Source organism: Lepidochelys kempii, chromosome 3, assembly GCF_965140265.1.
Source record: "Lepidochelys kempii isolate rLepKem1 chromosome 3, rLepKem1.hap2, whole genome shotgun sequence".
NCBI classification, from domain to species: domain Eukaryota; kingdom Metazoa; phylum Chordata; order Testudines; family Cheloniidae; genus Lepidochelys; species Lepidochelys kempii.
The window spans coordinates 166,238,998-166,255,428 of NC_133258.1; the positions used below are offsets into that span (position 1 = coordinate 166,238,998).

Below are 16,431 nucleotides of genomic sequence, written 5' to 3' on the forward strand. Positions count from 1 at the left end.
AACTAATTTAAGTGTGATACAAAAAAGAGCCTTCCGTATAATCACAAAGCCAACCGAGGGTTTAGATTTGAAAGGTTGGATTTAAAATCTTACCTGCAGTACCACAGTAGCAGCATGATATTAACATTCGTATCTTGTCCAAAAAGAATCATATTCTCAGGATATCATATAAACGCAAGGGAATGCTATGAATTGTCAAAGTATCATAATATTGTTTGCAGTATTGTAGCCATGTTGAGATAGATACAGATTAGATATATATCTTATAATATTATACTTTCCAGTTAGAATCTGTTCATGAATTTGAATATTTCTACTAATAAATTCAGTCCTATCATATATCAGACCCATAGTGCCCTACCCTACTTTGCATATATGAAGGCCACAGCAGCCGTGGGAACACTTGTGGACATTATTCCTGTTATCAATGGCTTGCAAACAGTCCTTTGGACTGCTAGGTGCAAGTGCATGAACTGAACGGTGGAGGGCTCCCTCTGTCTAGGTTTCGCATGAAGATGTTCAGCTGGTGGAGGACTCAAATGAAATGCAGTTGTATGGTCCTAACATTCCTAAGAAAACCCTGTTAATACTTGGTAAGGAAGGTAGCTTTATTAGAGTCCGTGTGGGTCTCACCCACTGAATTCCTTTCTCCCCCCTCCCAGTAACTGGACATTTTCAGTTAAGAAAAGATGTCGGGGTTTCTGTTTTCCACAAATCCTCTTTCATCCTCCCTAACCTCCTCCCTTATTATTATGATTATTTGTATTACTACAGCACCCAGGAGCCCCGTCATGGGCCAGGACCCCACTGTGCTGGGCGCTGCACAAACACAGAATTAAAAGATGGTCCCTGCCCCAAGGAGCTTGCAATGCAAGTATAAGAGACAAGAGAGAGATACAGACGGACAGATGGGGAAGTACAAAGAAACACTGAAATCATTGATAGTGTCTCTCTCCTGTCTGGTAATTTACACAGTTACAGAGGCTTACAGTGCAAATGCTCAAATATTACCTTACAATATGGGATACAAATGATGTAAGTGAAATGAATGCGTGCAGCAATTTACAAGCATTCCATAAAGTCTAATCACTAAACACATTCTTATCATTCTAATACCGGTTTTAACAATACTAACTCCCAGGTGAACCAGACTGGTTCCAGCTATATGTGTCAGGGTGCAGTGGCAACATGGGGACTTTGGCATGAGCTGGCACCTGGTCTGCCAGAATCATACAGTATCCCCCAGTCTCCCCCCACCAGGGGCTCTCTGTGATCCCCTTCCCCTATACCATTCTCCCCCAACTTCTCTCTGCCAGGGGTTCTATGTACCCCTTATTCCTCTCTTCCCATACCGAGGACCCCATTCTCTTTGATTGGTTATAGCTGTGTGCATTCCCAATCCCACACCCTCCACTTCCCCCCCCATACTAGGGGCTCTGTGTACCCCCATCCCTCCTCCACCCATACCAAGGTCCTACAATCCCCTGGCCAAGTGTTTTATGTGCCCTCTGTTACCCCCTCCCCCCAGCAGGGTCCCCCCACTTCCTGCCCATCTTAGGGGCTGTGTGATGCCTCCATTTCCCCTCCCTCGACACTCATATTTCCCCATATTCCCCCCCATGCCAGGAGCTCTCTATAACCCCCTCTCCCCCAGCACTTGCTAGGGCCTCTGTATGCCCCATTTATGCCTCCCCTCATACCAGAGTTCTCCATTTCTCCCCCATGACAGTGGCTCTGTGTGCACCTGCTTCCCCTATTCTCCCCAGCCCCACCAAACCATTATGATTTGTTTTCTTTCAGTCTAGGAGATTAGTCATTCAGGGTGCCACACGGTGTTAAGCTCTGGTGGGAAGATGAGCAGAGATGAGATAGGGGGCTTGTTATGCTGGAAGGCATTAATGGCTGCCATTAATCAGTTCTTTGATCTACAGCCCATCACAGACATGATTGAAGCTGTGGGTCTGCTAAACACACGGGGGTTCCATATGTTCCCCATTCCCCTCCTTTTTTTTTCTTCCAGTTTTCCCCAAAATCAATAGGGTTCCATTAAGCGATGCCTAGAACATTCCCTGAAAATTTGGAATTGCTCAGATGCGGTGTTCAGAGGTGTAACCGGCTTCCTCAGTCCTGTTTCTGTATCAGTCAATAAACCACTCAGAGATCCTTGTGCTGGTTCACCACTCTGAGCAGTTTATTTATAATTGAGTCCCACTGCCTGCTTTCCTCCCTTTCATTTCCTTCCTGTGCCAATTTGTGAGCTCTGGCTAATGGCTTAATTAGCCTTTCTTCCCTGCCCCACCCACAAATTAGGCACAGGTCTGCCTCATCAGCTCCAATCTGCTATGCTATGCCTGATTGGAGGGGCTGTGAACAGAGTGCTGACTCAGGGTTTCCTACCTAGCACTCTGGCACAAGAGGTTATCATGTATTTGACAGATACACAGAAATACTGTCCAGTGGAGTGTAAGGCCTTCACAAGCTTGGCCAACCAACTGTAAAATGATCCTGACCAGTATCTCTTTCATCTTATTCAGTTTGCTAAACAGTTTGCTGTTAAGAATTAAAATCCTATCCCTACTGAGAACAGAGAAGGTCACTACCAGCAGCCTTAGAGTGCTTAGAGCAGTGGTCCCCAAACTTTTGAGGGCCGTGCCCCCCACATCCCTGTCCACACACATCTGTCCCCCCAGACCGGGCCAGGAGTTGGGCCACGGCTCGGGGCGGGGGGATGTAACGTGGCCAGGGCTAAGGGGGCCAAGGCTGAGTCCACAGCTTGGGCTGGGGCAGGAGCCACGGCCAGGGTCCAAGGCTGGAGACGGGGGCAGGAGTGGAGCCGCAGCTGGGCTATGGTGGAGATTGGCAGCTGGGCCCACGGCCACGTGCAGCTCCATGCCCGGCCACGGCTGGGGGCAGAGCCAGGAGGTGAGCCACGCCGCGGCTGGGGATGGGGCTAGGGGCAGGGCCGGGAGCCAGGGATGCAGCTGTGGGCAGGACTGGAGCAGAACTCGGGGTGGGGGGGTAGGCAGGGGCTGGATGGCGCTCCCACTCCACCCCACATGGGGGCTGGCCCGCCCCTCCCCCCAAAGTTTCCAGGGACATGCCCCACAGTTTGGGGACCTCTGGTTTAGGGAAACAAGGCAGCATTTTCAAACTTGGGTGCCCAAAGTGAAGCACCTAAACCCATGGTTAGGCCCCTCAATGGGCAGCCTGCTTTTCAGAGACACTTGAGCACCCTCACCTCTTGACATAAGAACATAAGATCGGCCATACTGGGTCAGACCAAAGGTATCTGTCTTCTGAAAGTGGCCAACGCCAGGTGCCCCAGAGGGAATGAACAGAACAGGCAGTCATTAAGTGATCCATTTCCTGTCACCCATTCCCAGCTTCTGGAAAACAGGCTTGGGACACCATCCCTGCCCATCCTGGCTAATAGCCATTGATGGACCTATCCTCCATGAATTGATCTTGTTCTTTTTTGAACCGTGGTATAGTCTTGGCCTTCACAACATCCTCCGGCAAAGAGTTCCACAGGTTGACCTCACCAGTAGCTTTTGCTGCTCAGCACTTCTTAACACTTGGCATATTTATTTGGACAGATCACAGAAAACAATGGGCTAAATCCTTGAACACAATGCTGCTGAAGATCAGGGAATTGTGAAGGTGACCTTTGCACTCTCCTATTTTGCTGGGATTTCCTGCCCCCTGCCACAATTAAGAGCAGCCATCAGAACCTGAAACATTATCCTGAACAATGGCTCACCCTCCCTTGGAATAATGGGTCCAGCTGTAGTTGGCTCTCCTAGAAAAAGATTTAATCAAAGGGCAAAGATGACTGTTAGCAGTTCAGAGGGACTTGTATTTGATGAGAGAAAGCAAAGGCCAAGATTATTTAGCCCAGCAAATGGAGGGGGGGGGGGCAGGGAGAAGGCAGGACCAATGGAAGTTACCAGGAGGAGAACGAGAGAGATCAGTGGACAAGGAGGGTTTTAAATGAAGGAACACACAGGAAGATGGGCCAGAAAGAGGAAGCATGGTGCAGGAAAGAGTGAGCAAGGTCACAGAAGCTGGGAAGAGGCTCCATAAGAGAGAGCTCAGCCAGGGTGCAACAGCCAGCATGAAGAGGGGACACCCTGCCCTCCTGGACCCAGATGGTCCCCCCAGGACTCACAAGAAAAGGGCGATAGAAAGCAGGAGACATTTGTGCTTTCATACATTTGTTTTCTAGAATCTGTACTCTCCTGTGCTGAACAGGATTAAATTGAAGAGCATAAAGATGTCAGACTGGGCAAAGCTTGGGTGTACATGTATATATGCTTCTCTGCTGTGTGTGAAGCTTCACACCTTTTGGGTGGAGTTCTGGAAAAGGGTGTATGGTAAGTACTAGGGACCTGAAGGGTCAGCACTGAGCCCAGGTTATTACATTTTAGGTGTTAAATTCAATACTATAACTACACATTATAAAATACAACAATTAAAAAACGTAATACATTAAAAGCATACAAAGACAAATCTAGGGAACCAACACAGGGGGCAATGGCCATGAGAAATTAAGGGAAATGCAAATGAAGAACCACCCATGGCCACACAAAAAGCCCATCTCCACTAATACACCCATATGGATCATACTAAAAAAAATACCTAGAGGAAAAATTAGGGGGTTCTGAAACCGGGTAATTTGACTGAAACATATGCTGAAGTGAGTACCACACTGCAATGAAGCCTAGTACTATAATAAAGGCCAATTGCCTTATAACCTACTGCCTTGTGTACATGGGGACACTCAGGAAAGTTCAGCTAAAGGCATGAAGTCAACACGCATAATTTATAGCGCATTAAACCAGTGTGGACGCACTCATTCGGGAGTAAAGTAGCCTTAGTTTGCTGGAGCTTAATCCTACAGTGAACTAAGGCTGCTTTACTTTTGAATGAGAGCGGCCACACAGCGGTTTAAGAAGCTTTAACTAAAGTGCATTGACCACAGCTTTAGCTGACTTGTCTGCACAGGGACACTCAGGAAAGTTAAGACAAGCCCTAAAATGCAATAATGGAATCCCTAGAAATTGGATGATATTTGAATGAAGTCATGGAAAAAGTGGCACTGAGGCAGTGAAATTCAGCTACTTAATAAAGCTTTTGATAATCAATCTGTTAAGTGTGATACTCAATAATTATAACTATAGCTTTCTCTGATAATGTCAGCAGTGGCACTGGTTGAAGGGAATGCAGATTCCGGTGAATAAAGACAAAATGATATGGCCCTGGGGGAAGGCTGCAATCCAGCTTGAGAAGATCCTGTTCTTGTAGCGCTTGTAAAGTTCACGGACTCTGAGTAAAGGATGCCAGAGAGTAAGGATACGCCTACACTTAAAACGCTGCAGCTGTGCCAATGTAGCACTTCAATTCAGACACTGCCTACACTGACAAGAAGGGCTCTCCCATTGGTGTAGGTCGGGATCAGCAACCTTTCTGAAGTGGTGTGCCGAGTCTTCATTTATTCACTCTAATTTAAGGTTTCACGTGCCAGTAATGCATTTTAATGTTTTTAGAAGGTCTCTTTCTATAAGTCTAGAATATAACACTAAACTATTGTTGTATGTAAAGTAAATAAGGTTTTAAAAATGTTAAGAAGCTTCATTTAAAATTAAATTAAAATGCAGAGCCCCGCGGACCGGTGGCCAGGACCTGGGTAGCGTGAGTGCCATTGCAAATCAGCTCATGTGCCATAGGTTGCCTACCCTTGGTGTAGGTAATCCACCTCCCAGAGAGGTGGTAGCTAAGGCCATGTCTATACTACAAAATTATGTTGATGTAACTTACATCAGCATACAGCCACCGCAGTTATTAAATCGCTTGTGTGTGCGCACACCTGGCAATGCGCATCGTCACCAGGAGTGCTTGCATTAATTCTATTATCAGTGTGGGGCATTGTGGGATGGCTCCTGGAGGCCAGTAAAAGTCAACATAAGCAACACAGTGTTTACACTGACACTGTGTTGTCCTAATTACATCGACTGTGACTCTACACCACTCAAGGAGGTGGTGTTACCGAATTGGCATAGAGAGACACTTATGTCAGCGGGAGCCAAATTTAATTGAAGACACTTCCACAGCTAGGTTGACCCAAGGCAGCTTACATCGACCTAACCCCGTAGTGTAGACTAGTTCTAAGTTGACGGAAGAATTCTGTAGCGCTGCCTACACTGGGGGATAGATTGGTATAGCTACGTCTCTCAGGGGTTTGAAATTTCACACTACACTACAAAATTAGGTCAAATTTATAGAAGTCTATTTTTTAGAAATCAATTTTATACAGTCGATTGTGTGTGTCCCCACTTAAGACCATTAAGTTGGCGGAGTGCGTCCACAGTACCAAGGCTAGCGTCGACTTCCGGAGTGTTGCACTGTGGGTAGCTATCCCACAGTTCCCGCACTCTCCGCCACCCATTGGAATTCTGGGTTGAGATCCCAATGCCTGATGAGACAAAAAACATTATCGTGGGTGGTTCTGGGTACATGTTGTCAGGCCACCCCTCCCTCCCTGAAAGCAACAGCAGACAGTCGTTTCGCGCCTTTTTTTCCTGGGTTACCCATGCAGACGCTATACCAGAGCAAGCATGGAGCCCACTCAGCTCACCGTCACAGTCCGTCTCCTGGGTGCTGGCAGATGCGGGACTGCATTGCTACACAGCAGCAGCTCATTGCCTTGTGGCAGCAGATGGTGCATTACAACTGGTAGCTGTCCTCGTCATCTCCTGGGTGCTCTTGGCTGGTCTTGGTGAGGTTGGTCAGGGCGCCTGTGCGGACATGGGTACTCCTGGCAGACCTCGGTGAGGTCTGTCAGGGGTGCCTGGACATAAATGGGAGTGACTCAGGTCATTCTCTTCTTTAAGTTTTGTCTAATGGAGATTCAGTCCTGCCTGGAATATCGGCAGAGGAATAGCTCAGTGGTTTGAGCATTGGCCTACTAAACCCAGGGCTGTGAGCTCAATCCTTGAGGGGGCCATTCTGCCTCAGGCTGCTCTAGCTTGCACTGCAAGCACCCAGGAGATGATGACAGCTAGCAGTTGTACTGCACCATCTGCTGCCAGCCTACCCCTTACTCCTCCCTCTGTGAAAGCAACGGTCGACAATTGTTTTGTGCCTTTTTCCATGAAGGCGCATTATTGCTGTCAGCATCATCATTCACCCGCCGCTTCTGCTGCCACTCTGCTCTCCTGCTGACGCCGTACCACAGCAAGCATGGAGCCCGCTCAGATCACCGCGGCAGTTATGACCATTCTAAACACCATGTGCATTATCCAGCAGTATATGCAGAACCAGAACCTGCAAAAGCAGGCGAGTAGGCAACGGCAGCGCAGTGAGGAGAGTGATGAGAACATGGACACAGATTTCTCTCAAAGTATGGGCCCCAGCATTGTGGACATCATGGTGGCAATGAGGCAGGCTCATGCTATGGAACGCCGAGTCTGGGCCCGGGAAACAAGCCCAGACTGGTGGGACCGCAGAGTGTTGTGGGCCTGGGACGATTCCCAATGGCTGGAAAACTTTTGCATGCATAAGGGCACTTTCATGGAACTTTGTGACTTGCTTTCCCCTGCCCTGAAGCACCAGAATACCAAGATGAGAGCAGCCCTCACAGTTCACAAGCGAGTGGCAATAGCCCTCTGGAAGCTTGCAACGCCAGACAGCTACCGGTCAGTTAGGAATCTATTTGGCATGGGCAAATCTACTGCAGGGGCTGCTGTAATCCAAGGAGCCAATGTGATCACTGAGCTGCTGCTACCAAGGATAGTGACTCTGGGAAATGTGGTCATAGTGGATGGCTTTGCTGCAAGAGGATTCCCTAACTGTGGTGGGGCGATAGATGGAGCGCATATCCCTATCTTGGGACCGGAGCACCAAGGCAGCGAGTACATAAACCACAAGGGGTACTTTTCAATGGTGCTGCAAGCACTGGTGGATCACAAGGGACCTTTCACCAACATCAGCGTGGGATGGCCGGGAAAGGTACATGACGCTCGCATCTTCAGGAACTCTGGTCTGTATGAACAGCTGCAGCAGGGGACTTTCTTCCCAGACTAGAAAATAACCACTGGGGATGTTGAAATGCCTACAGTTATCCTTGGGGACCCAACCTACCCCTTAATGCCATGGCTCATGAAGCCATACACCGGCACCCTGGACAGTAGTCAGGAGCTGTTCAACTATACGCTGAGCAAGTGCAGAATGGTGGCAGAATGTGCATTTGGATGTTTAAAAGCGCACTGGTGCAGTTTACTGACCTCAGCGAAACCAATATTCCCACTGTTATTACTGCTTGCTGTGCGCTCCACAATATCTGTGAGAGTAAGGGGGAGATATTTTTGGCGGGGTGGGAGGTTGAGGCAAATTGCCTAGCCACTGATTACGCGCAGTGACAGCAGGGCGGTTAGAAGAGTACAGGAGGGCACGGTGCACATCAGAGAAGCTTTGAAAACCAGTTTCATGACTGGCCAGGCTATGGTATGAAAGTTGTTTGTTTCTCCTTGATGAAAACCCCCGCCCCTTGGTTCACTCTACTTCCCTGTAAGCGAACCACCTTCCCCTCCCCCCCTTTGATCACCGCTGGCAGAGGCAATAAAGTCATTGTTGCTTCACATTCATGCATTCTTTATTAATTCATCACACAAATAGGAAGAACTGCCAAGGTAGCCCGGGAGGGGTGGGGGAGGAGGGAAGGACAAGGCCACACAGCACTTTAAAACTTATTAAATGCCAGCTTTCTGTTTCTTGGACAGTCCTCTGGGATGGAGTGGTTGGGTGCCCAGAGCCCCCCCCCACTCCATTCTTGGGCGTCTGGGTGTGGAGGCTATGGAACTTGGGGAGGAGGGCGGTTGGTTACACAGGGGCTGTAGCAGAGGTCTGTGCTCATGCTGCCTTTCCTGCACCTCAACCATATGCCGGAGCATAACAGTTTGATCTTTCAGTAGCCTCAGCATTGACTCCTGCCTTCTGTCAGCAAGCTGACGCCACCTATCATCTTCAACCCGCCATCTGTCCTCGCGTTCATATTGTGCTTTCCTGGACTCTAAAATGGTCTGCCTCCACGCATTCTGCTGGGCTCTTTCAGTGTGGGAGGACTGCATGAACTCAGAGAATATTTCATCACGAGTGCGTTTTTTTCACCTTCTAATCTTCGCTAGCCTCTGGGAAGGAGATGACAGTGTGAGCATTGAAACATTTGCAGCTGCGGGAGCAAAAAAAAAAAAAAAATGGGAGAGTAGTAGCTGAAAAGACACATTTTAGAGGACAATAGGTAGACTCTTTCAGGGTGAACCTTGTTGTTAACATTACATAGCATGTGTGCATTCGGTACAAGGTTGAATTTTACCTCTTTTTTGAGAGTCTGCCAGTTTGGTGTGAGAGATCACACACACAGGGACGGCGGGCAAGAAAATTCAGCTTGCAGGCAGACATGGTAAGCCACAGTCTTTTGGCTTCTTTAACCTTCATAACATGTGGGAATGGTTTCAAACAGCAGCGCCCTCATTTCCCATACCAAATAGCTGTTGGGTTGGCCATTTAAAAGAAGGGGCTGCGGTTTTCAGGTTAATGTGCAGCACAAACCCAACTAAACCCCCCCACAACACACCCAATTCTCTGGAATGATCACTTCACTCCTCCCCCCACCAAGTGGCTAACAGCGGGGAACATTTCTGTTCAGCCACAGGCAAACAGCCCAGCAGGAACAACCACCTCTGAATGCCCCTTATTAAAATTACCCTATTTCAACTAGGTGACCATGAATGATATCACTCTCCTGAAGATAACACAGAGAGATAAAGAATGGATGTTGCTTAAATGCCAGCAAACACTGGGACCATACGCTGCCATGCTTTGTTATGCAATGACTCCAGACTACGTGCTACTGGCCTGGCGCGGTAAAGCGTCCTACCATGGAGGACGGAATAAGGCTGCCCTCCCCAGGAACCTTTTGCAAAGGCTTTGGGAGTACATCCAGGAGAGCTTTATGGAGATGTCCCTGGAGGACTTCCGCTCCATCCCCAGACACATTAAGAGACTTTTCCAGTAGCTGTACTGGCCACAAATGAATCATTAAACACGCTTGCTTTTAAACCATGTATTATATTTACAAAGGTACACTCACCACAGGTCTCTTCTCTGCCTGGCGGGTCCGGGAGCCCGCCTTGGGTTTGTTCAGGGGGTACTGGCTCCAGGTCCAGGGTGAAAAACAGTTCCTGGCTCTCGGGAAAAACAGTTTCTCCGCTTGCTTGCTCATCCCCATAATGCACATCCCTGTTGCGTGATAATCCATTGATGGAATCAAAGCACAGGGGTTGGGTAGTGGTGACTGCACCCCCTAGAATGGCATGCAGCTCATCATAGAAGATGCAGACGTTTGCCCCTCTGGTTTTTTGGTAGGCTTGCCTGAGCTCCTTAAGTTTCACGCGGCACTGCTGTGGGTCCCTGTTATAGCCTCTCTCCTTCATGCCCTTGGAAATTTTTTCAAATGTTTGGGCATTTCGTCTTTTGGAACGGAGTTCTGATAGCACGGATTCATCTCCCCATACAGCAATCAGATCCCGTACCTCCTGTTCGGTCCATGCTGGAGCTCTTTTGCGATTCTGGGACTCCATCATGGTCACCTCTGCTGAGGAGATCTGCACTCACCTGTGGCTTGCCACGCTGGCCAAACAGGAAATGAGATTCAAAAGTTTGCGGGCTGTTGCGGTTCAAATACAAGACAGCAAGGCTTTAAGCAAGCAAGCAGGCTGGTCCGCTGACGGGCTGGTCCGCCTGTCAGCTTTTCACCCTCTCTTTTATTTCTCTCTCTCCCCCTGTGCATTACATACTCCAACAGATAAAAGGAATACACTGGCTTTGTATAATATTCTTATTTACCAATTTCTATCTACCGCATTCCTTGCTCTCAGGCCTTGAGCCCAGTCCTGGGAGGCTTCCCACGGTTCATGTCATCTGGGCGAGATTCCAAGGTTCATGCCCTTGAGAGGAGCCGTGTGTGCACTGCTCCTACACAACACTCCGGGTGTGCCCTGAATGTTGCCAAGTGCATGAGGATGCTGCACCCCTCCTTTTTTGTTTATTTGTGCTCGGCCATCTCATGGTAGCCATCAATTCGCTTTTGCAAGCCAATTAACTCCCGGACAGACAAGGTCATAACTCATGGAGCCTGCCAGGGCGGGTCTCGACAAAGCCTTAACAAAAAGGAAATACATTGCACACAGCAACAGCAAAAAATAAGCCCAAGAAGGTAAAGTGTAGTTGGCCGGGCCCCAATTAGCCATGCAGAGTACTGGGAAGAGAGGTTCGCGTAAGCAGCGAGCATTGTCTCATTCCCTATTTCCTCAGGGTGATGACATACTGGAATAAGGCACGTACCTAACAATTCTTCAGCTGCTACAAAATCAGATAAACAAAAGTGGGTAACATTTGCTATTGAAGCCAATCTTTCCCATAGGTTGTGTGTCATTCAGGCCCGTAACGGAGGAGGCGCTCCCGAGTCAACCCCTACAGGAAATAGCAGGCACATAAGGCACACAATCAATACAGAATTAGCAGTGATTTGGGCAAGAATGGCCACAAACAGAGTCTCAGGAGTCTCTGGCTGTTGGTTTGCTGCCAGTCTTCGTTGAGCCGCGGCGACCAATGCTTTCACTGCTCCCCATGTCACGGGCTGGCTTGGGACACTACGTCTCCTCCGTCCCGCCATTGTTGACCTGGGAGGCACCACGTTCTCCTCCAAGGTCAGCTGAAACTCCGGTATGGGGTTCGACAGCCCCTGGTGCCACGCCATGCTGTTTCAGTGCCGGTCGCACACACCGGGCCGGAACCCACAACGGTCCTGCAGGGGGAGACACAGCAGCATATCCCCGCCCCCAAGTAATTAAAGGTACTGGGCCCAACCATTGCGGATCGGGCAGCTGACGGTAATAGACACGCGGTCTTTCCAGTACCTCGGACTTATGAAAATGCCAATCCGCGGGGGTCTGCTGATCTGTATTCAATGTTAAATTATTTAAAGTAAACAAAAGGACATGCAATTGTTGCTGAATGTGTCCTAAGGTTCGGAGACGCAGCTCCCCTTGTTTTGTTTGTCAAGCAAGGTTTTTAGCGTGCGATTTGCACGTTCAACAATAGCTTGGCCTGTGGAATTATAAGGGATCCCATGTTTGAGACGGACGTCCCATTGGGCACAAAAGGTGGAGAGGGCAGTGGAGCAATAGGCTGGGGCATTATCCCTTTTTATCTGGCTCGGGCGACCCATAACAGCAAAACAGGCTAGCAAATGGTGAATAACTTTGGGAGTGGCTTCTCCACGCTGTGGGGTCGCCCAGAGGAATCCCGAATAGGTATCAATGGAAACATATAAAAACGAATAGGGGCGGAATTGTGGCACGTGAGTGACATCCATTTGCCACAGCTGATTCGCTGCGGTACCTCTGGGGTTAACGGCATAAGAAAAGGTAGGGGCAGCAGCGGCACAGTGGGGGCAGGAACGAACAATAGAACGTGCATGATCAGCAGGAATGTGAAATGGTTGGGCCAAAACAGAGGCAGACTGATGAAAAAAGGAATGGCTTTCAATGGGGTCAGAAAAGAGGGAATTTACCTGACCACGTAATGCGCGATCGGCGCACGCATTGCCTTCAGTAAGTAGCCCAGGCAGAGGGGTATGACTGCGAATATGAGCAACAAAATAAGGGAAATTACGAGTGGTGATGAGATACTGTAAGGACAAAAACAGGCAAAGAAGGTCCGCATCGACCTGAGGGGTAATGAGGGCAAGGGGTAAATGATCAATTACCTGATAAACATAATGCGTGTCCACGATTAAATTAAAGGGACAATCAGCAAAAAATTAAAAGGCCAAAACAACAGCAGCTAGTTCCGAGCGCTGTGCGGAACGCTGAGGCAGCGTAAAACGAGAATGCCAACGAGGGGGGTCACCTAATTGATAGGTGACAACACCGCGATGTGGAGAGCCATCAGTAAAAAGAGTGATAGTTGAAACAATAGGTCGAGAGCAGCTAAGACGATGTACGATTAGTGGCACCTTTTGTGTAATCACCAACTGAGGATCTTTTGGGGGATTATAAGAAATCTCTCCCACATAATCACAAAGAGCAACCTGCCAGGCCAAGGAGGTGTGATACAAGGAATCAAATTCACTACGTAATAAGGGGGAAACAATGGCAACTAAATCAGTGCCCGTGAGTTGCACTGCATGGTGGCGGGCTTTACAAACAAGGTCGGACAGGGCGTCTAAATAAGGATAAATGTTCCGAGGAGGAGTGGAAGACAAATATATCCACTCTATGATAGAGACGGCTGTGTCTGTACGAGGGGAGGGTTTTGGGCCATTATATATTAATATCGAGGGTGGTGTCCAGCTTTGTAAGTAAGTCACGGCCCCAAATATTGAGGTGGACAGGGAGCACAAAAGGGCGGATCGTAGCAAGGGCACGGCCTCCTGGTTTAGAGACCGTGACCCAAGACAAACTTTGGCGCCCGGGTTTGCTACCCCCGATCCCCCACAACTCTTTAGAAGGAACTGTTGGCCAACTGACCGGCCAGTCCTGATCACGAATCACCGTAACGTCAGCTCCAGTGTCCACCAGCCCTGTAAAAGGAAAATTATTTAAAAGAAGTGTTAACTGAGGTTTCGAGGGGCGGAGCGACATTGTTAGAGCAACAAGTTGAGAGGACGTGTCGTGAGGCGGCGACTGAGACAGCTTTGATCCAAAGCCACCTCCGCCCCGGGCTCAATCCTCTGCTGCTGGCACCTGATAGGGGACTAAAGTCAATTGTGCAATTGACCATCCACATGGGAGCGACTGTGGAAGATGGGTCCACACCTGAACCTTAACGCCGGTGTAATCGGCATCAATGACCCTTGGGATGACCAAAAAAACCCTGTTTCCCAGCGTGTGAGTGAGGGAGAACCAGACCCACAAATCTGGCAGGGAGAGGTCTCGTCACCTGTGTAAAAGGTATGGCGCAAACCTCCCCCGGCAACTGAAAATCAGCGTCCTCCTGCATAATCAAATCAAGCCCAGCACTTCCGGCAGTCGCCGCCCTCATGGATTCTATAGATTTTAAGGCAGAGGGACAGTCATCTGAGTGGGGAAACACCCCCGTTTGGTCCTGGGTTCGGGGGGGGGGACCCGTCGCGCGGTTTCCCGGCCCGCTATGACACTGATTGGCCCAGTGATAGCCCTTCCGACACTTGGGGCACTTCTTTGAGGGGCGGGCAGGCGCCATCAATGAGCGGCACTCCCGCTGAAAGTGACCCTCCTTACCACAGCGGTAGCAATGCTTCCCCTCCTTCCCGCTTTTCCGCAGGGCGGCGGCCAGAACCCCAGCTTTATGTGCTTGTGTGCCAATGTTTTGGCACGCCCGCAGCACGTCTGACAGCTCTAGAACGCCAGCGGCTTGTGCCGCCTGGAGAGCACGGCGGCAATCCTTGTTCGCATTTTCAACCGCCATTTTTAACAGAATCTCCTGAACTGCCGCAGGGTCATCCACCTGTCGGAGGATAGCCTCCTGCAATCTGCTGGTAAAATCCATAAAGGACTCTGATGCACCCTGACAGATACTGGCAAAGCTTTTGGTAGGCTTGCCTGAATCCGGGACCTTCCGGAAAGCATGCTGGGCGCAGGCAGAAATAATGGGGAAGACGGCCTGAGGGAGTTGAGACTGCATCTGAACGGTAGCAAACGGGCCCTCCCCTGCCAAGTGTTCATAAATGACACCTTGCTCTCTATATACCTGGGCTTGGCGTTCCGCCATCTGCCAATACTCACTAAGCCAAATAACATACTGACTAGGCGTCAGCATCATGCGCAACAGCGCCTTCCAATCTTCAGGAACCAGGGTGTACCCAGTACCTAGCCCTTCAAGGAGACCACGTACATACGTGCTAGTCAGGCCGAACTCACGAATTGCTTTCTTTACCTCTCTGATCAAAAAGTAAGGCAAACTGACCCAGTTTGCAAGCTGGTTGCCCTGGCCATCATCCTGCCAGGTCATCGGGCAAACTGAGACCAGATCAGCTAATTCCTCTGCTGTAAGATCTGGGCGAGTCTTCACTGCGTGAACCATTTGTTGCACCAGTGAAAGCCCCTGAGCAGATGCTGACGACCCCCCGGGGGGCCCCGGAGCATGGGGCCCCACGGGGGGAGGGTGATCACACATCGGCTCCGGTGGGGAAGACAGGGGAGGCGGTGATAATTGAGGCGCTGGGGGCAAAGCAGGGGGAGGGATGGCTGCAGGAGCGGACGGGGGTGGTGAGATCGGCAGCCCCTCTATTGGCGCGGGAGAGGGCCTTTCCGAGGCAACACGCTGTATCGCGTCGCGGCAGAGGTGCCGGGCATGTAAAGCCTGCACGGGCACCCGAGGCTCTTTGTGCAATGTCTGGCCCAACCGCTCCCAGTTCCGGCTTCAGGGTACCACGGGCATTGGGCACTCACCTCCTGTAGCAGGAGAGTGAGTTCTCGAGTGGGGCAATCATGCTGAGCCTTACGCAGAAAATATTGTAGCTCATTGCGGTGTTGCACTTGCAAAGCAGAGAGGGAGCTTCCCATACTTACCACGATGAAAAATACTCACCGGGATCCGCAAAGCAGATAAGTGAGGCGTCTGAAACCCTTGCCGGGTGAGGTGAGTGCTGAGGGCCCCACATTTGGGAGCGGTTGTTGCGGTGCAAATACAAGACAGCAAGGCTTTAAGCAAGCAAGCAGGCTGGTCTGCTGATGGGCTGGTCCGCCTGTCAGCTTTTCACCCTCTCTTTTATTTCTCTCTCTCCCCCTGTGCATTACATACTCCAACAGATAAAAGGAATACACTGGCTTTGTATAATATTCTTATTTACCAATTTCTATCTACCGCATTCCTTGCTCTCGGGCCTTGAGCCCAGTCCTGGGAGGCTTCCCACGGTTCATGTCATCTGGGCGAGATTCCAAGGTTCATGCCCTTGAGAGGAGCCGTGTGTGCACTGCTCCTACACAACACTCCGGGTGTGCCCTGAATGTTGCCAAGTGCATGAACCCTGCATGAATGCTACAGCGGGCCTTTTCCTGTCTACCTGGTCAGTGCATCTGAGTCAAAAGCGCTATCCAGAGCAGTCACAATTGAGCACTCTGGGATAGCTCCCAGAGGCCAATACCGTCGAATTGCGACCACACTACCCCAAATTCGACCCAGCAAGGTCAATTTTAGCGCTAATCCCCTCGTCGGGGGAGGAGAACAGAAATCAATTTAAGAGCCCTTTAAGTCAAAGTAAATGGCTTCGTTGTGTAGACGGGTGCAGGGTTAAATCGATCTAACGCTGTTAAATTCAACCTAAACTCGTAGTGTAGACCAGGGCTGAGACACATAGCTATACCAATGTAAGTTCCTAGTGTAGACCAG

The 16,431-nt window shown here is 49.7% G+C and overlaps 1 protein-coding gene across 2 annotated transcripts; it reads right to left on the reverse strand.

Moving 5' to 3' along the window:
* Nucleotides 1-8,648: 8,648 nt before the first annotated feature.
* LOC140909504 (endogenous retrovirus group K member 5 Gag polyprotein-like) lies at nucleotides 8,649-15,078 on the reverse strand. Of its 2 annotated transcripts, none has more exons than XM_073338938.1 (2): nucleotides 13,590-15,078; nucleotides 8,649-11,863 (listed from the first exon to the last, which is right to left on the reverse strand). In XM_073338938.1, exon 1 carries the CDS (start codon nucleotides 15,049-15,051, stop codon nucleotides 13,906-13,908), a length of 1,146 nt encoding a protein of 381 aa, XP_073195039.1. In that variant the 5' UTR covers nucleotides 15,052-15,078; the 3' UTR covers nucleotides 8,649-11,863; nucleotides 13,590-13,905. The 2 variants fall into 2 exon arrangements, with proteins under 2 accessions (XP_073195039.1, XP_073195038.1); XM_073338937.1 differs by having other exon boundaries at nucleotides 8,649-9,226; nucleotides 10,148-15,078.
* Between the last annotated feature and the right edge of the window lie 1,353 nt (nucleotides 15,079-16,431).